Here is a 24,480-nt window from a genome sequence, read left to right as displayed (position 1 = left end):
TGATAACTCGTGTAGGAAGAAAAAGGACAAAATTACTTTTGATAAGGTTGACTATGCTGACTCGGGTAACAATAGATCTAGCTAGTTACTCAATACTAGCCATACTGGGTAGCTTTTAATATACTACATTTAGCTCATCATTTCGGAATGCCGAACACGCCGTGTATGACCATGAACCACGCAGTTCACAAATAATATGGCGGAGAAGCCAAGGAAAAGTATACAGGATACAGCCTAAGTTCACCTCAAAGCCAGATCAAATTTCACTCGTATCTGTAAGCTCTGGGAATCCGATAAGCAGTTCATCCAGAAAAGATGAGTTACAGAAGTCAATTTCTTGAAAAGCCGGAACGGCAGACAAGGAATAGTTCCCAGCGTCGGCAGAGCTCAACTTCTCGACCAGATCGCTGCATGTCGTCAAACAATTATCGGCCAGATCCCAAGAAAAGCGATCGCGATGTGATCGGAGTGTACTGATCATGTCTTCAGCAAGTTTGAGGGGAGCATTAGAGTGTGCATTGCTTCTACGAAGACCACTTCGAAGCAAGAAGGTCGTGGCGGAGGTCAAGGAGAAGGCATGTACTGGGATCCAAAATCCACGAAAATGTGACTCTTCCAGCTCCCTTACCATATGAACGATTTCCTCCGCCGCCCTTTGTGCTTGTGTATAGAATGGAGACGTGGTCTCATCAACAGCTTTCATGGGTTCCGCGTCGAGGTCGAGCTGGATGCGTCTCAGCAAAAGCTTGATCGCTAGGTAGGCTAGTCGGAAGTTTGCCGCCCCTGGAGCATTCAAATGTGTCCCTCGGAGGACGATGTGACGGACATCGCCGCTCAAAGATTCTTCCCAATCGGTGAGAAGCCGCTCGAGGTCCATGGAAGACATTTCCGGCGGATACGGCGTGCTCTCGGAGACCCTGTATACGTGTTGAAGATAAATACCCAACACGTCAGTCAATTTTATCAAGGAGAGGAAGACTAGGGAAGCTGCTATTTGGGATTGTGAAGCATTAGGAGAACAAAGGTCGTCTATGGTCGGATAGGGCACGTCATATTGCGCACGATGGATCTGGAGGGGGGTCCCGTAAGCCAAACTGCACCTGCGGGGATTTGTCAGTGCGTGCAAGACCAGAAATGTAAAGATAAAAGATGCTTAGTACCATCGGTCATGTATAATAACCAGCCACCAAATGCGAATCCGAAAACTTTTCTCCATTGGACGAATATTCCAATTGGAAGGGTCACGGTTTAAGCCCAGAGCATTGGACAGGGCGACTGCAGTCCCAACCATCCCCCCATTGCCGAATATGGAGGTACTTGGCCTTCCGCAAACATTCAGAATAATCGCCATGACCGTTGATATCCCGGGGGATAGAAATAGCTCTGAATGGAGAGCTTCGTTGGCTTGGTTCCAAATGAAGCGGATATCGGGACAGCGACCGGACCGCAAACTGGGCGAATTCTCCCAATAGATCAGAGCGTTGGCATACAGATTGCAAAGAAAAGCCGGCGAAATATTTTCTTTATGCGTGCAATAGACATGTCGAAAGGACATTTCATCAAAAATAGGAAAACATATGTTGACATGGTGAAAGAATCTACATGTTACATGGAAGCCATCAGCCGGTCCTGAATAACTGGGAGTTGAGTTGACTACTCACAGGTCCACAACATCATCGACACCTGGCTCTAGGTATTTTTCGATGAATTCACATTTTGTAGCGGGAAGCGACTGATTTGCAGAGACTCCTAATGGCCGCCTGGGTACAGTGTTGAACAGCACTGGTCTTACAGGCCGTCTTGAGTTCGGATCTGTCTGAATTATCGACCTCCGCCGAGCATCTGGGACGGTAGAGAGGTAGCTCTCCAGGATATCGTTATCTTCGGCAACTGCAGGACTAACTATATGCGAGCTATTGTCGTCGGCCTCGGTAACGATGCCCACTAGATTAGGAAATGCCTCTCGACTAAAATGCCCATGAATGGGAGGGCACGATTGTGTCTCTAGACTCGCTGCAGGCCTGCTGATTGTTTGTGGAGCAAACTCTCTTGAGGGGCTAACTGCCTCTACCGGATGAGTCAATACCTGTTGGTTGTGGAGAGAGGTTAATGTCGAAAGGCTCTTCTTGGGTTGTGCTGCCGTTCTCGGTGTCTGTCGCGACTTGGGCGTCAACTTCCGCGGCGAAGCTACGGACCCTCGCCGGGAGTTATCACCCGGCCGAGGATAGATACAATCGGTACCATGAGCCCGGCACATGATGCATTTGCCGGACGAGTCTGTTGTCCTGCAGCGGGACTTGCGTTTTTTGCAAGGTAGGCAGGCAGGATACAGGTGAGACCGGTATGGCCTGGCTTCAGCGCTGTCTCCATCATCACCACAGCCACTGGGGTCTCTTTCCATCTCAGTTGAGTACTCAATTCTTTGCTTTTGGCAAAGGGAGGTGAAGATGGAAATCACAACAATAGATGTGGGAAGAAGATATCTGTGGTTCCGCGGCAAACCCCGCGGCAAACTCCACCAGTGTTATCTGCGCGCGAACGAGATACTTTTGCCATTTATTAGTAGTGAATATACTCACGCAATCCGCGGCTAACTCCAGAGTATTCTATAACAGGCTCGCCGCGGAATACTCGGTCGCCATGCTCTCAGTTGGTATATAAGTGGCAGCACTGTGAGAATGGAACATTATCATTTATATTAAGTTTCGCCTGCTGCCTATCTCAAACGGCTTCCTATACTTTGCCTTCTTTCATGCGTTCTCCTTTCTCTAGGACTTAAGCCAGAACAATACAAACATACACACCATGGCCTCCACAGATACAACCGTATTCTTTTCCAAGGCGGACAAATACCTAATGAAAACAGGTGTCCCGTTCTCCCCGGTCATTATGAAAAAGGCCCAGGGCACCAGGCTTTACGATGTCAACAACAGACCGGTCCTCGACTTCACCTCCGGCCAAATGAGCTCCCTCCTAGGACATTCTCACCCGGAGATCGTCGAGGTAGTTCAAAAATACGTCGCCGAGCTCGACCACCTCTTGAGCAACATGATCACCTACCCTGTCGTCGAGCTCGCTGAACGCCTAGCCCGCTTCCTTCCAGCGCCTCTAGAAAAGTCTTTCTTTCTAAGCACCGGTTCCGAGTCTACAGAAGCAGCGATTAAGATCGCCAAATGCTATACTGGCAAATTTGAGATTGTTGCTTTCGCCGCAAGCTACCATGGATTAACTCAGGGGTCGGGCTCCGCGACCTACTCAGCCGGCCGTAAAAGCGGAGGCCCCTGCATGCCGGGCCAGCTTGCCTTTCCTGCTCCATATACTTATCGCTCGCCTTTCCGTAAGCCCAATGGATCGTACGACTGGGAGGCAGAGATGGAATTTGGCTGGTCAATGATTGACCGTCAAAGTGTTGGCTCCCTTGCAGCGTTTATCATGGAGCCTATTCTCTCCACAGGCGGTATCCTCGAGCTCCCCCCAGGATATCTGCAACGCATGAGCTTGGAATGCAAGAAACGTGGCATGCTGGTCATTATGGATGAAGCTCAGACCGGTGTTGGTCGAACTGGTCAGATGTTCGCTTTCGAGCAAGACGGAATTGTACCCGATATCCTGGCGTTGTCAAAAACGCTTGGATGCGGTTTGCCTCTTGCTTCTGTCAGTACAACCACTGAAATAGAACGCGGGTGCACCGAAGCCGGCTTCCTCTGGCTCACCACCCACCTTAATGACCCACTTACCGCTGCAGTGGGCAGTAAGGTCCTCGAAATTGTCGAGAGGGATAACATCTGTCAGCGAGCTGCGGAGCGTGGTGCGCAATTGCGCGACGGTCTCCTTAGGCTGCAAGAGAAGTATTGGTGTATCGGCGACGTCCGTGGCCGGGGTCTCTTGCAGGGCATCGAAATTATCTCTGATGCGGAGACTAAGGCCCCAGGCCCGGACCTCGGACAGGCGGTCTCTGATCGGGCTATGGCGTGTGGTCTCTCGTGCAATGTTGTTAATCTTCCAGGTATGGGGGGTGTCTTTCGTTTGGCTCCGCCTGTTACCGTTACAGCTGAGGAGATTGAGGAGGGCCTCACGATCTTAGACGAGGCATTTGACTATGTTTTAAACGAGAACAAAGATTAGGTTGTTGCCTGGACTTCTGATTTCTTTGTGTGCTTCGTTAATCTTTAGGCTAGTGTCTATTTGTCCCATGATAATTTTCCCGACAATTAGACATCCTTGTATCGAGGTAGATGATTCTGCAGTATCATTTCCTACTGGCTCTCATTCACCTTGTCTTACCATCAATCAGTGATTTGCTTTAAGCATCCTTATACAGGCCTGATCTACGAAAATGTGGAGACCAGACCGTCACTTTTTATATACAAGTCCTAAACTCGGGGTGAGCCTTGATCCATGCTCGTAGAGAGCCCCTTTCCAATTGCTAGACGCTTGCCAATGTGGCTTTTTGTTTCCATGACCGCGACAATCGACCATAATATCAATAGATGTACCATAGCCGTAGCAGCTTATGAGTTGCCCTCCACTATGCTTCTTTAATAGGAGTTAGGCTCGAACAGGTTAATAGAATTTTGATTGGTTGATTGATTGATTGCCCTCCACTATCATACCAACATAGTGCTTCGTCACCTTTTGCTAGTCTTCTCACGTAATCACCGTTAAGTACTTCAGTGCTCTCGGCTTTATGTAGGGAGGTAGCTAGTACATCAAGCTTAGTGTCAGAGCCCTAGTTATTAAAGGCTATAGAGCTATTCTTCACTTGTTGCTTTTGGATATAGCCAACCTATAACGTTACCCTCTCCAATCTGGAGCTTAATGATCCCGTTGATGAAGTTGCCAGGCTACCCAGGTTGTATGTAGTACGATACGAAGGCAAAGTGACTGGGTATAGATAAACAGCTTCCCATTATGGTCTGAACAGAGGACATCAGAAAAAAGCCTCTTCGCCGGAGCTTCTCTTGAAGAGTACTCTATGATTACACAGAGCACTTGCCGAGATATAGACCATCCACCAGTCATCCTTGTCAATGCTATTGAGATCACAAGTCTTACAATAGATGCGAGTGCCCGTGATAACTATGGCCAGCGCATAATAAATGTAAACTGCATAAGCTGTTGGCTGCAGAGACTCAACCATATTCTCTTACCTTGGCGGAGGAGATCCATATTAGCGCAATAAGGTTAGGAAAACAGTCGATACAAATGCAAGTTCTTGTTGGCCATTGTCTTATAATCTTAACTTCCGTTACAACGTACTTCATCTATTAGCAACTCAATGGTATGATAGCTTGGGATTAGAAATAGCGACCCGAACCATACGCTTAGAGCAAGCAGCATGATAGCTGCGCAAGGATATTACAGTAGTGTGTCTGACTAGTAGAGACTGATTCACCTATTCTTATCTTACGGCATTAAACCAACAGTAGTCGGTCATCGATCCCTACCCATTGGCCACTTGGTTGCGGTCGTGGGAGGAGGATTTCTCCACCTGCGGTTTAGGAGAAAAGAATACCCCACTGCACTTCTCCCCTCCTTTCCAAGTATATTACAGGCAGAAAAGTTCAGTGCATGGATTTAGAAGATATTAAAGCAGCACTAACGACACTGCTGGATCCTGCTCCCTCGCAAATTGCGCCCACATCTCTCATGTTGGGCGTAGTTTTCCACCAGGCCACCCGCACGACCGAAATTGATAATCAAATCCGGCCTCTAGCAGCCCTTTATCTAGGGATTTGGCTCTCCGTATACGTTGGCTATACCCACGCCTTCTCACTCGGTAGGCTTTATGTGATTGGATAGCCTTTCCTTGCAGTATGCTTTTTCCAGTTTGAACTGACGGCGAGTATCATCCTCTACCCAGTCTTCTTTCACCGGCTTGGTCAATTCCCTGGACCATGGACGGCTAGGCTGAGCCGACTATTTACAATGTACCAGAGGGTGAAACGGGATCAATGTCACCTAGAAATCTTGAGGCGATGCACCGCGAATACGGAGAGTTTGTATGTACAGGTCCCTATGAAATATCTAGAAATTGTCCATTGGCTTTGTAATATAATCAATAAGCCCTAATCGTCCTGTACATGGCCTAGCCTGTACAGCTATATCTCTAATGATAATTCTACAGGTTTCGATAAATCCCACCCGCGATCCCGAGGTGTATCGTCGACGAAGAAGTACATGGGACTGAGGGGTTCAGTATGAAAGGTAAAATAAACCAAGCCATCCTCGCCTATCCTATACATTTTCGTAATACAGATTCAAAGCGTAAGTTTAAAAGTATTGGCGATCTATGAACTGAGCGTTCAAAACAAGGCTGATGTCCTTATTTCTCAGATTCGCTCCTGTTTGGGTGGATCTCTCGACAACTTATAGTGGCCCACGTAACCTGGTTTTGTCGGCGTTTCCAAAGACTTTCGCTAGTTGGAGAAGGGTATATAGCATGTTGCAATCGAGGATCTCCACGACTAAATGTTGTATATACGAATTTTGAAGCCTGTTTTATGAATACAGACTCTTTTTGGCTTAATACAGGGGCTAATGGATAACTATGGTCTGTTGATGATATATCTTGCAAACCAGATAGCGGAGAAGAGAGCTGTGAGTCTAACAACTTTTCTCTTTCTTATTCTGAGTATTGAGTGCGACGTTTGCTCCCCCTTTTGATAATTATCACCCTGATTCTCACGCCGCTTCCCTCGTCTTTGTTTTTGACAATAACTTCTCTCCCATGGTATCAATTACTACTATGAGTTTGCTTAGCAACGGAATGTGGAGAAAAATATAACCCAGAAGGATGTTACATCCTGGCTTGTGAAAGCCCTTGAGAAGAAAGATCAGTCTGCTTCCCCAGGTAAGAAAGCTCTCAATGAGGATAGGCATCTGCTGATTATTGCCAGAAGTTGAGAGCGTCATGTCCCCCCAATCATTCATACAATGTCCTGGTACCTCTTAAGTGACACTAATGTGATGACTCTAGCCCATACGCTGTACTATCTTACAAAGAACCTTTTCAACATACAAATATATGCTTTCTAGTCGAATATCCATGAAGCTACTCATCCTTTCTAATTCATTGTATAGCTTCTTTGTCTAGGGAATACTCATGGAACTTGCCAGATATACAATACCTAGGACAAAGGAACTGATAAGGACAGAAATTGTGGTACAAATATACGCGGCGTACCAGGGTAGAACGTGTGCCACACAACTGTGACTTATCATTACATTGGGCACCATGGACAAGTGAGTGTTGATAGTGATAATCTGAAAAGTGAATATTAAGCCCGTTGCTGTCCCTCCTCCCTCAACGCACACACAATTTCGCGTTTCTTGATGTACGAGCACCAGCACCAAAACCATCAACTTCATACTATTAAATCCTTCCCACATAATTCCCCCAACCCTTCACCTTTTTCCACGTTATCATGGATCTACATTGCGAATGCATTAGGAACGGCTATGGTGAGTGTCTATGTCGATTCTGTACGAGATGTGGAAATTTTGGCCACAGAAAATATCACTGCAGAGCAACGCAATGTGGCCAATGTAAATCGTGGCATCTGTTAGGAAAATGTCCCCTTGAGGTAAAACAGTATACTCGAAGGCGAAGTGCCGAGAGCCCTTCATCCTCCGAAGAAGAGTTTATTCAGCCAAACACGAATACTCTTGATGGAGTAAGTTGTTACCAGCCTATAAGATATCGGGCATACTGGAGAGGTGCTTAAGAAAACATACAGAGCGTTGTTTCACAGTCAAATGCTCACACTGAACCACCTAAGGGAAACCAGCTACATGAGAACACTAGTGTGGAAGGGCCTGCGAGGACTAGAAACAATTTTACCGCAGGCGTAGTGGGGGAACCACTCCAGCTCCAGAATATTGGGCCTGTTAATCGTGCACTCATCCTAAAGCAACTCATCTCCAAAACAGCAGAAAAATATGAAGAGAGATATGCGTCCATATTAGACACAGATGATATGGGGGCAATTCTGGAACAGCACTTGAATCCCACTGTAAGGGACATATGCAAAAACGGTGAATTTACGCTCTCGAAGTATATCGCCCGCTTCTTCACCCTTTCTGGCATCTTTCTAATGAAGGGAAATAGTCTTATAGCAATTGGTCAGAACCCAGAAAACCTAGTTATTTGTGGGGTTTACCTCCACATCCTGTGGAGGAGGAGCAATCCACAAAAGTTTTGGTTATACGTCGGACAAGCAGCAGAACTTCGAGAGAGAATTCGAACACACAACGATATCTACCGCCGGAAACGTAACCCATCACTACACTACCATGTTTGGGACTCAGCTGAAGACATGGACTCGGTATTTGTCACCCTAGGCGCCAGTGAAAAGCCAACATCTGCCAAAACACAGCTATTGCTGAACCTCCTCGAAATGTGGATGGCACTGGTCTTCCAGACATTGACATCATTACACCTAAATGAGTATCTACCCGAGAGTGTAAACAGCCTCTGGTCGGGGCATCACCTTAATGTTGCACTACCCTTGTGGCAAGGCTTCACGGAGGAAAACCAGGCTGTGAGCGAGGCAGTTGGCGGGCGAATATCTTTCCAGCAGTATTTTCTGAGGACCCGGCAATTCGTCAATGGGCAGAAAGTGCAAGAGACGCGTTTAACGATATACGAAACTCTCCCGACGCTCTGCTAAGACAATATTATCAAAACCTTCTCGCCAAGCGTCGAGCCCAGGGCCAGCAGGCCTGGCAGAAAAAAAAGTCGACGAACATCATGAAATATTTGGAATCAAGAAAGGTAACAGTAAAGGCGTCCCATGAGGATGAAATGTATGAAGTGTCATGCGGTTCCTTCAGATTTACAATTTCACAGTTGCTTGGGCTACGTTTGAAATGTGGTGACGAAGTCTTTGTTCAACTTCACTTGGCTGAAAGTCGTCACCCCAACGCCTATGCTTACATGGCCGAAACAAGGGACCCAGCAAGCCGACTAGCAATTTCGATCAGCGGCCATGACGCCCAGGGGGGCTTCCACACCTGGCTCCAAACCAAGGGGGCTCGAAATGTTTTCAAGATGAATTCTCTAGTTGATGTGCTGGAGGGATATTCCTTGGAGGAGAGCCAACATTTCCAACGACGTTGGCATTCAATGAGGCTGGTTCCTTGTGATAGTTCTTCGCGGAAACATGTGTATACTTGAGCACAAACATAGGCTATAGCCCTCGGCTTTGAAACTTATCTCGGCAAGCCCAGCCTCCCTGGACGAGGAATTATGTTAGAGTCTTTTATTGATTAGTACACGGCAGCCTCATTCCTTGTAGAGGGTTTAAGAAATGATGTTCAGCTTTTATTTCTAGGCGCGTTTGTCTTTAAGAATAAAATTGATCTTGTTGAAGCTCTATTTCCACATTTAGAATCTAGATACCATATATGATATTGTAAATTGGTCGTATGTCGTCATACCGCTACTACGTCAAATCCCGAGTCGTCGTCGCGTACGTTGTCTCACAATGCATTCCTACACTAGCGGCTGGTACGGCCCATGAAGAAAGGAAAACATGGCTAGTTTCATTGACTATGGCAACTCGCCGTATCTTATATGTACAACTTTAGGAATCATGTGTGATGTGATAGATAGGGGTCACCCCACTACAATAGATATAATGCTTGGTACGCTTCGCTCCGTTGCGCAATGATGAAAAAGACAACCCGGAGTATATATACACATTATACGTTAAGATTAAGATATCGGATTCCCTAGAATCCTGATTCTTGATGAAAGAGCTTATAGTTTTCTCAATCCAGATTTCTAATAAATACCTGAAGATGCGCTAAAAAATATCGAATAGATTCTATGCGGTTACTTAACGTTGTGAGCTCGATGAGGTAAGATGGATAGGCACTCGAGTACCCTCTACCCTTGTAGAGCAAAAAAGATAGCATGTCCTGGTTTCGATCCAGGGACCTATTTTCTGTTAGGAATCGGATTGTGATTGGCTGGTGAAAGGATAATCGTACCTCCGGGTTATGAGCCCGGCCTGTTTACATGTTAGTTTATTGACCAAGTTTAGTTTTGATCACGTGATTCAACTTACGCTCTTCCCCTGAGCTAACATGCTCTGCTTGGTTAGTTAGACTAACTAAATATATATAGATCTAAGAAGAGATTTGAAGTTGTACATCCCTCGTTTTGCAGATTTGGCTGCTATATAGGCGACTCCAGGACATCCTGATTCCTGAGTCGTAGGTTCAGAAATAAATTTATGTGATCTTTAGACTTTTTGGTCATGTGGAATATCGGGCCCACCCAACAGTATATAGGTTTCGATCGCGCAGAGGGTTCAGATCGTCAAGCGATTCGTTCTGCTCTACCTTACATACAACTCTTCTTATAATTTAAACACGATATATCTTCCTGTACTATCTATCCTGTAGCCCGTTGGCTTACCGAATTCCGCCGGCGTACCACCATTCCGATTACGTACGCCGAAAGGGCTCTGACATATAATTAAAAATCATTTTCAATGCTATCATCACCCTACAATGTGTTGGTATACTCAATAGAAGCACATTGAAAGCTGCCACTAAAGCTGAGCGCGAGCCAATATACTATTCTTACAAATAACTCTACAATCACATGCTGATACTCGATAGCAGAAGTCCACTGGTATTTTACCCTCTTCACTACGCCACCTGTCGTCCTCCTTCGTACACGCGATTAGGTACACTATTCATGTCTACGATATGAAATCTGGTCTTTCCATAATACTAAATGAGATATCTTGATCTGCATCGTGACCTCTGACTTTATAAATACTGGATATCATAAATTTCTGCTCCTTTACTGTCTCACCCGCACGTCATATCTCCCAAATTGAACGAGCGGGCTCTCAAATAACGAGTTTAGTCGACAAGATGATAGACCACGATATATATTCCTTTGAGCACTATCGGAATATATGCGCATGGCATTAAAGTTGATACATCATCAACTCGTTACAACGTGTCTACAAAGATCGAAATTCTAACACGCTATCGCAACTTTATAACACATGCACCGCAGCTACAAGTATAGAACCGGTATCTGTGCTACTAACCCATCCGGTGTTCACAGGGAATACCACCTTCCTACGCCAAGGCCCCTTGTTAAACTTACCCTGAAAAGTCATCGCTCCACCACAACCTCCTCCCACTTTTGCATCTATGGCAGCTGCGCTGCCCTATCCTCCTGTCTCTACTGCTATTTCATAACAGAAGAGAATTAAAGCACTACTTAGTAAGAAGACAATCCCTAAGAGAAAAACTGCCTTAGCCGTGATACCTACACCCAAAGAACCCCTAGATGTATTATCGCTGCAGTTTCCGTCTTACTTCAACATAACGAGCAACTAAGAGGAGACGGCAAGATAACTGCTAAGTAGGCTAAAGTATCGAAGAGATTATTGAGGACCGTGAAGTAGGACCTTTACCTGTTGTTCGAGTGCCTATTACTCTCTTACAGTCAGTATCATGGCAATATATGATGTAGCTAGTGAAGCCATGCCGAGAAGGAGATAGAATGCTGATATTGAAATGCTGGCCATGAGACCGTGTAACCAAAGTCAGCATCGTATCAACCCCGACACCCGAGGGAGCTACTGCTGCACTACCCATAGGAATTTCTATGCCACGTTCCTGGATGGCCCGCCATCTGCTAGGTGAACTAACCATTCCCGTCATCAGGATCAACCGAGCCCCCAGTCTCATATTCCCCCTCTGAAAAACCATCCTCTTCATCCAAACCTGTCGCGTCGGTTGAGTTGCTTCTGACGCGCCAGCAATGTCCATATTTCCCCCCATTTCTTGTCATATATATGAAGCACATGGCAGGAAAGGCTTGGCCCGTTACCAGGAGCACAACTTCCCCAGTGGGTAGACTCACAGAAACCGCATAAATCCTGCTCCTTAGAGTACCTGCAATTGAATATATTCATCAGATTTTCTACACCAACTGCGATACAAAATGAAACCGAAATAAACAAAAGCAGAGATTTCCACAATATCCCATCGTATCGAAATATTGACCTTATTCATCCCTGGCTGGAAGAGGCCGACCAACACGACTGGGTTTGCTTTTGTGATGAGCCAGCCATTGCCACACCGACGAATGCTGCTAGTATGTCAAGATAGTCAAGCGGAAATGGCATGTTAGAGACAAAGTAGGCCTCCATCTCATGCATTTAACAATGCAGGGTGAAGTAACTCCCGCATATCAATGAATGGCGCGGCGAAAGATCCTTCAAAACCAGTCAAGGACGCAATAGCCCAAGATGCAGGCAGTGTAGTGTTGCTACTGAAACTTGTTAAATTATACGAAACGAACTCTTTCTGCGAGTGATACCTGACTTTGTGCGAAATTTAGCATCGTCTAGCTTGCAAATAGCAATTCAAAAAGCTGCATTGGTCGGCCGAGTGTAGGGTATCTGTAAACCGGGTATTCTAGACGCGGAGGCATAGACTGCTGTCGTCGTAAGGTTGTCGTTCGATATTGATATTTGCAATATAATAAAAATCCCAAAAGCCATGATCTTCGGAGTTTAATGAAGAAGAAATAATGAGGTTATACCCGGATCACGAGTCTGTTGGAGGTTTGTTCAGTAGTACAAAATCCGTCTAAATTGTTGTAAGGAGTTGTTATACGAAAAGTAATTATCTACACCAAACTAACCGATATGTATATTTCCCGCCGTGCAGACCAATAACCCCTGAAAACGCCTTACCCCGACTAGTACCTAGCCGGAGGTCCTAGGGTTGAAGACATGGTGCAGGATGTATACTTAATTTGATCTCAGTGGAATTACAGGAAACTAAAAATGGATGATAAAACACGGTGTCAGCATGCTTAGTTTTTATAAAATTTGCTGGTTCTACCACTAGTATACTATCCATTACCTTTAAAAGTATGTATCGTGGAAAGTAATTATTGAGCCATGGTAGAGATACAGTAGATTTTAGAAATTTACAGTGACAATGTGGTGTTTATTTCATAATATTAAAAGTATACATCCTGTATTATAGACTCTTTAGACATGAAAAGAAAATTTGACATGCCTAAAACACGGTGAAAATACCATAGATCCACGATGTTTGCAACCCTAGGACCTCCCGCTAGGTAATACAACGCTTGCTATACTGTAACCTGAGCAATTCATGCACGGTACCCCATTGAATCCCGACAATCCTGACACCCAAGTAGTACTGGTAAATGGTCCCCGATCACGATTTGCTCCGCACGATGCTGCATGGCCCTTCTCAAGGCCAGCTCCTGACGAGCAACCTCAAACCAGACGTCCTGTATAGAACTATGCATATGACTATTCGGTGCTTTTTCGAAGACCAATGAATTCATATCATCCTTCTCGTTCGACGTAATATCATTGTGGAAGTTGCGCATGAAATCTTTCCGCTGCATTCGTTGGTTTCCGCCGTCACCGATCTCAGCGGAGAAATACTCCACGAGACGGATAAACGGCGAGACCGTAAGTAACGAGCTAATCCAACTGTCATCTGATGTGCCAGGTTCATCTGGAGGTACTGTATATTGAAGGTATGAAACAAGGAGTTGCATGCAATGATGTGTAGCGATGAGAGTGGCGGTGTTTGTGAAAGGGGGAGACCGTAGTATCTTGACTTGCAGGCTTCGGTACATAGACTTGCGGACGTCCGGGGGAATAGGCACGGGTAGTCGTCCAGCTTCGAAATCGCGCAGAAGCATGTTGGTCTGTTCCCGTCTAGCAAGAGTATAGGACTCAAGGAAGTATAGAGTATAATACCTGGAGAAGCCATTAGAGACCACGTCAAAATGCTATTTGAGAGTGACACCTACATCAGCGGCGTAAGATAAAACCATATCTTCGCAGTCCCTCGTTTCATAAACTCATTGCGCTCGTTTCTGGAGGGGAACATAGACTTCATGAATGCCGGTTCGCTTGCGGCGAACCGATCCATGACGCGGTCTGCGATGTAATAACATAGCTTGGAGCAGACTTTCTGCCGCCGCCGAAGACTGTACACATATCTAAAAGTATATATATGGCCACCCTTTGCGCTCTGTGCGGGAGGAAAAAGATCTGACAGTAGCACTACGTCATCCTCAGGGTGGCGTGTATATGTCTTTCCACTATCTATCGGGGCAGGAAGGGTCCCATGGCGGCGCTGGCGGAGATACTGCCGAGTGATCGCATGTTCATGCGTGGTAAGAAGCTCGTAGAAGGCTTTGCAGACGAGTTTTAATGGTAAGAGGTCCGTGATACCGCAGTGGGCGAGTATCTTTATTTGAATCTCAACAGGGAGGATGTCCCATAACGAAGACGTCGACACCGGATTCAATTTATTGACACTAGAGGGGCATTAGCAAAGAGGCGCGGGTGGTTTTATAACAAAGTATCTTCGAGCACGTACTCCAGTGTCGAAGAGACCGAGGAAGAGAAGGGATTGTGCCTAGACGGGTTATTTCTCTTGGTATCTGATTTCCTCCCCCTGCTGATGTTGTTGATGGCAGCACGGGCTCTTTTCACTTGGAGGGCCAACTGAACGATTGGGCTCATTATCGAGTATCTAAAGACATAGGGAGACCAGCTCCAATTCAGGGCCAGCTTAATGAGAGGCTTGTAACCATGGATGCGAAGGTCCTGATGCTTGTGATTTAATCGATGTCACGCAAAGCAGGTGTTTCGCCGCCTTTCCCAGTTTGGGGAAAGAGGGGGCCTGACTAAGCCATGTATAGCCTGGATGGAGTTAATTAATTCTGCACCCATTCGGTCTAGTGCAAGGTCCCTACTAATGCTATTTTAAGCAGCGTGGCGATGACCGGAATGTTTGTCGACTGATATATGGATCTAATGTCAAAAGAATGCAAGGTCAATGCCTGCCGATCCATGCACATGCGCTCAAGAACCACCCATGCACTAACAATTTAATGCACTATTATTAAGAATAGTACCTTTTCTACGGAGTACGATATGAGGAGATCTTTTCCATCCAAACAATACGGATCCACTTCAACAACTCAATCAGTTTACACCCAATCAGCGTAATCCCTCGGCAATCCTTGTTTCTCATGACATGCTCCATACATCAATATTGCACTGGAAGAGGTATGTACTATATACATTTGGAGAGAGAACTGATTTATTATCGCACAATTCCAGGCACCTATTTTATGCCATTCCTGCTTATACTCTTCTACCATCCCTGTAGAGTTAAGTTCCAAATGTTTCCTCTTGTTCTTGCTAACCTCCGGGCCCCGACTCTTTAACGGTAAATAGCAGAGAGGCCTTCGTCGAGGGACCCAACTCGGCCAAAAACGTCAATGAAAGCTAGTCTAGTAGCACCAGACACTAGATTATGCGAGTTGTCACTAAAATCCCCACCTTCGAAACCCTCCAAAATGAGAAACTGGTCTTCCGTAGCATTCAACTTGCATTAGCGAGCTCACCGCCGATCAACGACTACTCGGTATATTAAGGATCACTTCGAGCTCCCACATTCTGGGAAACAAGGGTTTCACTTCTCACTGCGCCTCGCTGCCCTAGTGGATCCTTCACAGGGTCCCTCATGGTGCTACTAATGACTAGTCTCATCCCCGGATTGCTTCGCCACTTCGTCTTCCTGGCTTATCGTATAGACCCCGCTTTATAATTCCGAACCCCGCTAGGTATAAGCCAACCTACCTGAATAATGCGTAGGATAACGTGGGGTCCGTAAGTTGCGGCCTTAATAGAGAGATTAAACTCGCAATTCTGGTTGTCCAACGAGGGGTAGATTAGGGCAAGTTCCTCGAGACCATGTGCGTAAGCGAGATCTGAAATAGTCAGTGGACTAGTGCTTATGGCACGGGTTTATTTTGTTAGGCAAGTGGGCTTGACTACAAGTTGGGTCTTTTACATCATGCAGTTGCTTGATACACATGGAGGAGATGAATCTTATGTGAGGTGTATGCATTGAAATATGTCTACAGAATGGCTTGTAGTTCCTGATCCTGGTTATGCGATACGTATGATATATATCACCTCATGGAGCTGTTGAAGCTGAACTTTTGCGATGGACCGAAATATATAAACGAGCTCGCAAAAGTCAGTGTATTGTTTAAGTTGCCCGACAGGACATCGCTATTCTCCTCGAGACAATGGGAAGACCACTGTATGATACAAAATGAGGTCTCACTCTAGTTCGATTTGACGAAGCCGGTTTTGATGGTTTTGGCATTCAATGTTCCATATGGATGCCCCCTCCTTGCCAGATAGATGATATTAAGCAGGTATGCCCACACTATTCCCCGCTCATTCTTACAATTGAAGTTAGTAAAGATATAAAAAAAATTGACCCTGTAGAGGAACCTACAAGGGGTAGAACCGCATAGCATGTCCTGGTTTCGATCCTGAGGGTAAAAGAGGAGAGAAAAAAAAGATATGGATAGCATGTCCTGGTTTCGATCCAGGGACCTATTTTTTTTGTTAGGAATCGGATTGTAATTGGCTGGTGAAAGGACAAATCGTACCTCCGGGTTATGAGCCCGGCCTGTTTACATGTTAGTTTATTGACCAAGTTTGATTGAATCACGTGATTCAACTTACGCTCTTCCCCTGAGCTAACATGCTCTGATTGGTGAGAGTTTTTACAAACTTTCATATATAGAAGTCTCTATAGGTTTGGATAAGGCTGGAGCTGAGCACGGGATCCCGGGACGGCCTGCCGATGTCTGACCGGTAACTGATTTTGCCTCGTCTGTCCGCCGGAGTCAGGTTCAACTTTTGACATTGAACTGACAAATGGGATGCCCATTACACATAGACTTACGAAAGGCCGTAGTCCTCGTCGTTCTTCCCGAATGTAGGCTGCAGAACATACCACGCACATGGCGCAGGCCCTTCACAGGTTATGGTTATATATATAAATCACTCATCTCTAATAGAGACCTGTCATTTGTTCCACGCTATTTTTATAACTCAGTTATCGAAGAGACATCGGCGCGCAAGGACAACAGGATTACATGGTAGAGAATGCCATGATAGGGACACGCTCTGCACTGAGGAGTTCCAGTTCTAGACTTCAAGGTTACGATAGAGGTACAGATTGGCAAAATATGGCAATGTGCAGACTTAATGTGATAGCTGATATATTTATTATATGCAACACAAAGCAATCGACCGACCAAGCCAAGTGGGCTATGGTCACATATTAAAAAGCAAAGGCAAATAAACCAACCGTAAAGGCCACTATAAGGGGAACTCCGACACACAAAACGCCCGATGCTATGCAAAATTATCGATCCCAAAACGCCGCTTCAACCACTATGCGACCAAAACTCATCAGTTTAATTGTTACGCGAACAAGAAGAGGGTGTAACCCTTAGCCAACGTAGGTCGAATTCTGAAAACCGCTATCAACCTATTGACGGGTTGCTGGTATAGACACTCTCAAAGTCTAGCCTCTCTAACATCCCATTCACACGGTCAATCTCACGGGTGAGATCCTCCACATTTATTGCTAGACTGCTGACCTCATCGAACTTGCGGCGTCGGTTCGCATCGGCAATCATTTCAGAGACGAAGAATTTTTGCTCCTCAAGAACAATAAGCCGCTCACGTAGCGACTTTTCTTCTGCTTCCAATGCAGAAATGACGCTGCTTGTGTCGCTGGCTAGGCTGCTGCTGCTACCACTTGTAGCCACGCTGTTATACTTAATAATTGACAAGGCAGACCCTTGTCGTCGATGACCACCCGTCGAACCATTGCTAGGGCTGGGCGAGCTAGTAGGGGAGCTTGGTAGTCGACCGTTGGGCGTCGAATGCTTGAGAACCTTGGGCAAAGATTTCAGGGGAAGCATGTGAAGGTGAAGGAAGTTGCTGGCCTGCTGATATATGGCTTTCTGGAGACGTTGCTGTGCTGAAGATTCTGTAGGCAAGTCGCGTATGCGTCGAGCGGCGACATCATACTGGGAGAATGAATCAATAAGTCGCTTGCGGATTTTGGAAGCTTCGGCTATTTGAGCGGACGACGGTGGTCGCCTGGGGTCTCTGATGTACGTGATTAGCACACAAACAACGCTCTACAGGTGACAGATCACATACTGCAAAGCCATTAAGAGCTTTTGAAATTTGGGCAAAAGGATTCGAATGCCCCTCTCAAACTGTACCAGATTCTCATAAGCCCTTAAGTCTGGGGGTTTCCGCATGAGGTCGGCCTCGAAGTCCCGACGGTCAAATAATGTTGCTCTGCATTCCTTACAAAGTCTGACATCAATATTCATTATGTCCATCTTACTGGACTTCTCTGTGGATGCTTTGGATACTGCACGTTATCAGTGAAGATAAGTTAAGCTACTATGTAATAGACTTACAAGGGGTGATGCTCAGAGGTTCTTCGGTAGAACACCCGGTTGCTAGGTCACCGCAGACAACTCGCCCGCAAGTTCTGCAATGATGCCTTCGAAAAGTATAGCTGGTAAAGTCCTGCTGGCAAAATGGACATCTCAGGACGCCCGAGTCGTCCTGCCAGCTAACGACTGTTTGCTCAAGGGCCTTTCGTTGATCATTCTGCCACGCTATGGACCAGATCTTACTTGTATTCGACTGGATCTGCTCCACAGGCAAGCTAGCCAATAGCTGGGTGAGTCGCGTCAAACGCTTCTCTAACCGGGATACCTCTAAGAAAGCCTTGTCGACTGTCTGCTTTCTCACGGATTTGAAATCGTCCGTCCGGTCCCTTACCACGCCTGTAATTATTAGCAATTATGGTGCGACGCACACGCGAGAGTCGATTTACCATTGTGATCATTATACCCCTCCCTAGACTTATAACACGTTTCGCAAACCCTACACCATAAACCTCTTACCGGTTCATGTTGCGCCGACCTCGATAGCTTCATCTGGTACATGGTGTGTTCCTCGCAAAATAGCTTCCCGCATTTTCGACAGTTGACACATCCATTGGTGGCATTAAGCCGCTTCCCGCACGAGGGTTCCAAACAAACATCGTATAGCCCCCGCGCTTGCCAATGATCCTTTGTTATAATGTCGTCAGGGTCAAGTGGTTTCGGTTGTTCAGGGACAGGCGCTTGGATGGATCCAGAAGGACGACTCGGGCCGGCGAAGGCTTGCAGATTGTCATTCGACTCGAACACATCTAACCCCTTTAACTTCTGATTCAAGACAGCAAGAGGTTGGAAGCGTCTCGCTTTCTCCATCTGCGTTTTAAACCAATCCTTGACTTCATCTTGCCGATCATCTTCTAAGTTCTGATGTACGTCATCGAGATGTCTGCGACTGAATTAATGGGGAGCGGGATAGAATTGGTGGCGTAAATTAATACCTATTCAGTTGTAACAGTGTCACCTGTACGGTCGTCAGTAAGCCGCTTCGCGCTGGGAAATAGATGGGAAGACGATGGACAAAGGAGTCCGGGGGGTTGGGGGCAAGTAAACATACCATCTCCTCACTGCAGATTGGGCAAGCTAGTTGAGCTCCGGCAGCTGCCGGAGCGGCAGGAATCGAGGTACCAACATTATCAAGAGAGATGCGAGAAGTGAGATCTTGTGTTTCGGAGGAAAATTGGGAGGCAGAGGCCTGAGAGCTGAGGGAAACGCTGCTGGCGGTCGGTGATAAGAGCCTCGGTTTGGGTTGCGGAGACGGGGTTGAAGCCGATGGGGAGAGAGCGTTCGCGCTGCCTAGGATACGACCTCCACCCAGCGTCCTCCGGGACATATTGACTTAGATTAGTAGAGCATGGGAGGGAAATTCCGCGGAAAGCGGTAAGAAAGGCGATCCGGGCGGGAAGGGTAGAAGAAGATAAGAGTATAGGGAATAGTGGGACAATCAGCTGTGCATGCAGCGCAGTTTTGGTGTTTCAGTTCTGGATCGAGGCGGAGCTTGCTTTGGGGATGCGAGTAAAGTAGCACGTAAGGCAGCTGATCCTGGCCGAGGAGGGGTGCGGATCCCCCTGTGATGCCTGAGGCAGAAACAGCCATGTAGTATACTACTCTACCAAGCCTTAAGGCTTGGCTTAAATTTATCAACAGTACACCATTTGCACAGTAGAACGTGATCTTGAACCTTAATCGACCATACTCATCTAATAATTGAATTGTATAGAACACTTTACAGCATGATACTCTCTCATACATGCCAATGCATAAGACGTCTATCCGTTCACAGCAACGGTAGTATATCTAAACACCATACCCCCTAAAAAGATCTAGAGAAGAGTAAATAATTTAAACATTCCTCTGCGCTTCTTGCGCAGACAACTTCTCCAGCTCCTCCTTGGCCTTACGGGCGGTTTCCCGCTTGAGCTGGTCAGGACGGCGCACGGCAATGTCCTTCGGGCGGAAATCACTGAACAGGGTCTTCAGTACATTCTCAATAACCCAGCAACCGGCGTAGTCGAAGATCATCAGGACAGTCAACGTGAGCTTGAACTCCGTACTGAACGGGACGAGGCGCAGCTTTTCGTTGAGCTCGGGAATGAACTCAGTGGCGCAAGAGAAGGCCATAGCCGATGCTCCCACCAAGCCCCAGTACATGGCCTTGTTCTCGCGGATGGACTCTCTGAAAGGACGGCCCTGGTAGTTGATAGAGAAGGTAGAGATCTGTTGAATGAGTTGAAGTAGGTAAATGGCGCTGTTGAGTAGGGATGGCTCGAAGTCTCCCTCCAAATCGATGTCGGATTTTCTCCTGGGAAGTGTCAGCAAGATACCCCAGCATGGTTCAAACGAAGGGACGTACGGTTCAATTGAATAGACATAATTCGACAAATAGATCAGAGTCACAATGTGGATCGCAAACTGCCCAAGCACCGAGCCAATGATATACACGTTGAAAATGTTAGGCTGAGGGCGTTCTTTGGACAGACCTTCCACGGACTAGAATATCAAGTTAGCATCGCATTGGACATGTCGCTTACGTGATGTTTTACCTTTGCGCGTGAAATCGAAAGGAAGCAGACACTCATCACCATGCCGCTGATGGTCACCTGACCGTCACCGAACTTAATTCCATCGAGGTAGATAACGCTCAGACTATAGGCACTGATCAAGCAATTCAGAGCAAGGATTTTGTACATCTGGATTGTCGCAACGAGCGTACAACGGCCTTGACGAAGGATATTGGGAATGGCGATAACATTGGCCAACTTGCTAGTGAAAGGCGCAGCAACCGATGCGTCTCCCAGTTTGATCGTGGGAGGCTCATTTTCATCCAATTCCTGTTCCATCATGGAGCTGGTAAGCTTGTCTGCCAATCCAGCCGCCGCGGCAGAAGCTTGCTGCTGGCGCTGCTGTTGAGGAGTCAAGTTAGCATTGGACTGCTGGAGTGCTTGCGCACCAGGCGATGTAATCGTGGGAATGCCGTCCGCTGGATTTTGCGCGTTTGCTACAGCAGCCGATCCTCTCTTTGCCGCTTCCCTTTCCATAGCTTTCTGATAGTGTGGGTTGCTGGGACCAGGAGGATACAGGTGGGCAATTTGCAAAGGCACAGGCGGCGATGGCTGGTTGAAACGCTGCATCATGGCGACCTGCTTCTCGTAGATCTCCTTCATCTTTGTTGTTCGGTAGTGCTCGGCAATCTTCGTAAGATCTTCAGGGGATCCATTCAGAAGAGCAACGCCAACATGTGCTTGCTTCAGAGCTCCAACATCATTGGTGCCGTCACCACACATCAGAGTTGTATAACCAGCATCCTTGAGGCCGAGGAGAATGTCCTCCTTCTGCTTAGGAGAGACGCGAGCATATACCCATGTGTGACGTAGGAGTTCCGAGAAGGCTTTCTGACCCTTGAACTTAGCCAAAGCGTAGCCAGTGATACAGATGTCTTTCGTCTTCAAAATCTCAGAGTCCAAGTTCTGAGTAGGATCCACATCACGGTTGAACTTGTCATCGATACTCCGCCAGACCAACCTTGTTCCAGAGGTGTCGTGTTCCGGGGCATCGAGAATCAGAACTTCACGATCTACGATCTCAACTTGGCGCGCAACGTGAACAGCGGTCAATGGATTATCGCCAGTGATCATAACAACACGGTGGCTGCTCTCATTCAACATGCGCACGGCTTTGATGGCATCTTCCTTCAAAGGGCACTGCAAGACAAGGAAACCAGCGAAAATCAGTTCAGATTCTACTTCCTCACGAGTGTAGTTGTTGATGCGTCCCTGGGACAATTCGGCCTCGTGAGAAAGATACTTGTAGGCGAGAGCAAGAACACGAGCACCATTACGAGTGAAGTACTTGAACGTCTCTTCATAGTTGGGAGGGGTGTCCACAAGCATAGATCTGATAGTTTCCGGAGCACCTTTGACGCCAACGAAGGTTGATTTGTTTTTCTTGGATGATTTTCGGTCATTAGTGACAACCGTTGCGATTGTGCTCTGACGCTTCAAAGCCGAGGAGAACTGGAATCGCCTTTTGACCTGAACCGATTCAGGAACACGGGAAGGATCGGCTGCCGATGCATTCTTGGGAGTCAAAGTATCGTTCTTGCCCAAGGTCCAACCGAGCCACTGTAAAGTAGCTTTCTCCATTGGATCACCAACGACTTCTCCTTCATCCAATTTGACGAGAGCGTGGGCGCTCGCAAGGACAAGAGTAGTGTCCACTTCGATGTTGCCGCCCTTGGCAAGCTCGGTATGAGCGCCATCCTTTTCGACCTTCGCGCCTTCATGACCCAAAGTAAGACCCGCAATACCGTCGACGACGAGATCCTCTCCGGTTAATGTACCAGTTTTATCGAAGCAAGCGACATCAACACGCCCCGCGAAGGGAATCCGGAAAGGCTCGGTGCAGAAAATAGCAAACTTGCTCAGAGCAGCGAGACTTGTGTTGACAGCAAGGCTGAGTTCCATGGGAAGCTCAGGAGGAACAACGCTGGTGATGATAAGGACGCAATCAAGAAGCAACTTCGACCTCTTGCGGTCTTTTGCGACACCTTCTTGCCATACATACCATGAAGCGGCGATGGCAAAAATGAGAAGGAACAGAATGAAAAGCAAAGCTTCCACATTGTTGGCCGAGACGCGCTCTGTCGAGTAGATCATAGTACGTACGAGGCTACCTTGACTGGTTTCAAAGCCAGTCTTCACCACGATACCGATGGCGCCATTGTCAGGGGGAGAAGGAACCTTCGACGTGCTCTTCTCTGATTCCTCCAAGTTAGAGTTCGGATGAGTGATCTGCAAAACCTTGGTACCACCATGCACAAAGGCATTCTTGTCTAGACCATCCGGTTCGATCAAATCGTCTCCAGGTCTAAGTTGGATAGATTCCTTCAGAAGTGGGGTACTCTCTCCGGAGAGCATGGCCTCGTTGACAATGACACTACCTTCGACCAGAAGAATATCACAGGCCACTCCGCTATCTTCCTTGGTCCGACTCACTGACATCAGATCGCCGGGCAGAAGCTTGTCACTGGTGATCTCCTGCCATTTCCTCTCACGGTGCACCCATACATCGTAAGGTTTGATATTCATACCTCGAAACTCACTAAGAGTCCGTTGGCGCTGCCAAACTACGGTGCTCTCGAATGCAACCAGCATGAAGAGTGTGAACAGGGAGTAGTACCAATATTCATCCAGCATCCACAACCCGACGCAGAAGATCTGGAAGACGAAGAAAGGCGCCACAGCATGCTCCTGGAAAAGTTCAATGAATCCCGGAACAGGAATATCAAACTTGTTGTCCCCATAGTGATGCTGGATGCGCTCTACTTCGGCCTTGGACGCTAATCCCTGATTCTCTTGGAAGATCTTGATGGCGGGTTTGGGTTCGGCATCAAGAACGTATGATAGGGGCCCAAAGCACCGGCGTTCCGGATAATACAGGAACCGACGCTTCTGGAACAGAAACGAGATTGTGATCTTTCCACCCATGGAATCGCGTATCAGAGGACATATTTCGGCCGATCCGGCGTTGGCCGCGGGGATCACCTTGATGAGCTGTGCAGAATCGATCGACTTGGTACTGGTTGCCGTGAACAATGTTTGGATGTTGATATTCCATTTCGTCATCAACCAAAGGAGCGATTGAGCCGTAATAATCGATGTAAGCCAGACGAAGGTCCATTCTTGGCCTTGAATATACGTATCGTAGCGCTCAGGAGAGAGGTAGATGGACAAGAATGCAGGCCAGACGATTAGAAACGGCCAGACATAAGTGTGAAGCTGGACAGGAAGTGGGTTATGGAACGACGCATATTTGATCTGCGGATCATCTACGAGTTTTGCCCTATACGCTGGTCAGTCTTGTAATTGCACGCGACAAGAGAACGTCACTAACATGGTGAGTACTCGAATGACCACGACCCGGGTCAAACGACGCGAGGCTAGAATATGAGATGGGAGATTCAGTAGACCATAGGAAAAAGAGAAGAAAGGCTGCCAATCCCTTCAGGTTGTTTAGATTCGAAAGCAAAAGGCCGTCAAGAAACGCCGCAAAGAAGCCACCTCGACACTATAATTTTCCTTCCGGAGGTTTCG

The 24,480-nt window shown here is 46.9% G+C and overlaps 7 protein-coding genes across 7 annotated transcripts; 3 read left to right on the top strand and 4 right to left on the bottom strand.

Moving 5' to 3' along the window:
* Positions 1 to 256: 256 nt before the first annotated feature.
* BDV38DRAFT_282166 (fungal specific transcription factor domain-containing protein) lies at positions 257 to 2,257 on the bottom strand (the record flags this gene model as incomplete). Its single annotated transcript, XM_032059731.1, has 3 exons — positions 257 to 1,100; positions 1,161 to 1,598; positions 1,662 to 2,257. The coding sequence occupies 3 exons, from the start codon at positions 2,255 to 2,257 to the stop codon at positions 257 to 259; spliced, it is 1,878 nt and encodes a 625-aa protein (XP_031914566.1).
* Positions 2,258 to 2,605: 348 nt separating this feature from the next.
* BDV38DRAFT_292343 (aspartate aminotransferase family protein) lies at positions 2,606 to 4,125 on the top strand (the record flags this gene model as incomplete). The annotated part of the gene is made up of 1 exon (XM_032061993.1): positions 2,606 to 4,125. Exon 1 carries the CDS (start codon positions 2,806 to 2,808, stop codon positions 4,123 to 4,125), a length of 1,320 nt encoding a protein of 439 aa, XP_031914565.1. The 5' UTR covers positions 2,606 to 2,805.
* Positions 4,126 to 7,461: 3,336 nt separating this feature from the next.
* On the top strand, positions 7,462 to 8,672 carry BDV38DRAFT_282164 (uncharacterized protein; the record flags this gene model as incomplete). Its single annotated transcript, XM_032059730.1, has 3 exons — positions 7,462 to 7,548; positions 7,596 to 7,676; positions 7,740 to 8,672. The coding sequence occupies 3 exons, from the start codon at positions 7,462 to 7,464 to the stop codon at positions 8,670 to 8,672; spliced, it is 1,101 nt and encodes a 366-aa protein (XP_031914564.1).
* A 4,303-nt stretch (positions 8,673 to 12,975) lies between these two features.
* Positions 12,976 to 14,686, bottom strand: BDV38DRAFT_244775 (F-box protein). The gene is made up of 3 exons (XM_032054368.1): positions 14,419 to 14,686; positions 13,844 to 14,356; positions 12,976 to 13,790 (listed from the first exon to the last, which is right to left on the bottom strand). The coding sequence occupies exons 1-3, from the start codon at positions 14,562 to 14,564 to the stop codon at positions 13,166 to 13,168; spliced, it is 1,284 nt and encodes a 427-aa protein (XP_031914563.1). The 5' UTR covers positions 14,565 to 14,686; the 3' UTR covers positions 12,976 to 13,165.
* Positions 14,687 to 14,889: 203 nt separating this feature from the next.
* BDV38DRAFT_244774 (uncharacterized protein) lies at positions 14,890 to 15,916 on the top strand. The gene has a single exon (XM_032054367.1). It carries the CDS (start codon positions 15,077 to 15,079, stop codon positions 15,272 to 15,274), a length of 198 nt encoding a protein of 65 aa, XP_031914562.1. The 5' UTR covers positions 14,890 to 15,076; the 3' UTR covers positions 15,275 to 15,916.
* A 1,216-nt stretch (positions 15,917 to 17,132) lies between these two features.
* Positions 17,133 to 19,865, bottom strand: BDV38DRAFT_244771 (putative vacuolar segregation protein (Pep7)). Its single transcript, XM_032054366.1, has 6 exons — positions 19,446 to 19,865; positions 19,330 to 19,352; positions 18,784 to 19,277; positions 18,359 to 18,733; positions 18,090 to 18,309; positions 17,133 to 18,035 (listed from the first exon to the last, which is right to left on the bottom strand). The coding sequence occupies exons 1-6, from the start codon at positions 19,719 to 19,721 to the stop codon at positions 17,402 to 17,404; spliced, it is 2,022 nt and encodes a 673-aa protein (XP_031914561.1). The 5' UTR covers positions 19,722 to 19,865; the 3' UTR covers positions 17,133 to 17,401.
* A 209-nt stretch (positions 19,866 to 20,074) lies between these two features.
* Positions 20,075 to 24,453, bottom strand: BDV38DRAFT_244768 (ion-transporting P-type ATPase SPF1). The gene is made up of 4 exons (XM_032054365.1): positions 24,281 to 24,453; positions 20,932 to 24,229; positions 20,742 to 20,878; positions 20,075 to 20,690 (listed from the first exon to the last, which is right to left on the bottom strand). Coding segments are annotated over exons 1-4 (3,897 nt in total). The 5' UTR covers positions 24,283 to 24,453; the 3' UTR covers positions 20,075 to 20,230.
* Positions 24,454 to 24,480: the final 27 nt, after the last annotated feature.

Source organism: Aspergillus pseudotamarii (genome assembly GCF_009193445.1).
Source record: "Aspergillus pseudotamarii strain CBS 117625 unplaced genomic scaffold BDV38scaffold_21, whole genome shotgun sequence".
In the NCBI taxonomy this organism is placed as follows: domain Eukaryota; kingdom Fungi; phylum Ascomycota; class Eurotiomycetes; order Eurotiales; family Aspergillaceae; genus Aspergillus; species Aspergillus pseudotamarii.
This window is presented reverse-complemented; position numbering and strand designations above follow the sequence as displayed.

What these genes read in the sequence shown, in the direction of transcription:
- BDV38DRAFT_244774 (XM_032054367.1), top strand. Translation starts at nt 15,077, where the DNA reads ATGACATGCTCCATACATCAATATTGCACTGGAAGAGGTATGTACTAT.
- BDV38DRAFT_244775 (XM_032054368.1), bottom strand. Translation starts at nt 14,564, where the DNA reads ATGAGCCCAATCGTTCAGTTGGCCCTCCAAGTGAAAAGAGCCCGTGCT. An exon ending in TCGGTCTCTTCGACACTGGA is followed by an intron (nt 14,357 to 14,418) that starts GTACGTGCTCGA and finishes ATGCCCCTCTAG; the next exon opens with TGTCAATAAATTGAATCCGG. An exon ending in TTTTATCTTACGCCGCTGAT is followed by an intron (nt 13,791 to 13,843) that starts GTAGGTGTCACT and finishes TGGCTTCTCCAG; the next exon opens with GTATTATACTCTATACTTCC.
- BDV38DRAFT_244768 (XM_032054365.1), bottom strand. An exon ending in TTTCGATTTCACGCGCAAAG is followed by an intron (nt 20,879 to 20,931) that starts GTAAAACATCAC and finishes TTGATATTCTAG; the next exon opens with TCCGTGGAAGGTCTGTCCAA. An exon ending in TATGTCTATTCAATTGAACC is followed by an intron (nt 20,691 to 20,741) that starts GTACGTCCCTTC and finishes GACACTTCCCAG; the next exon opens with GAGAAAATCCGACATCGATT.
- BDV38DRAFT_244771 (XM_032054366.1), bottom strand. Translation starts at nt 19,721, where the DNA reads ATGTCCCGGAGGACGCTGGGTGGAGGTCGTATCCTAGGCAGCGCGAAC. An exon ending in CAATCTGCAGTGAGGAGATG is followed by an intron (nt 19,353 to 19,445) that starts GTATGTTTACTT and finishes ACGACCGTACAG; the next exon opens with GTGACACTGTTACAACTGAA. An exon ending in GGGGTATAATGATCACAATG is followed by an intron (nt 18,734 to 18,783) that starts GTAAATCGACTC and finishes TAATAATTACAG; the next exon opens with GCGTGGTAAGGGACCGGACG.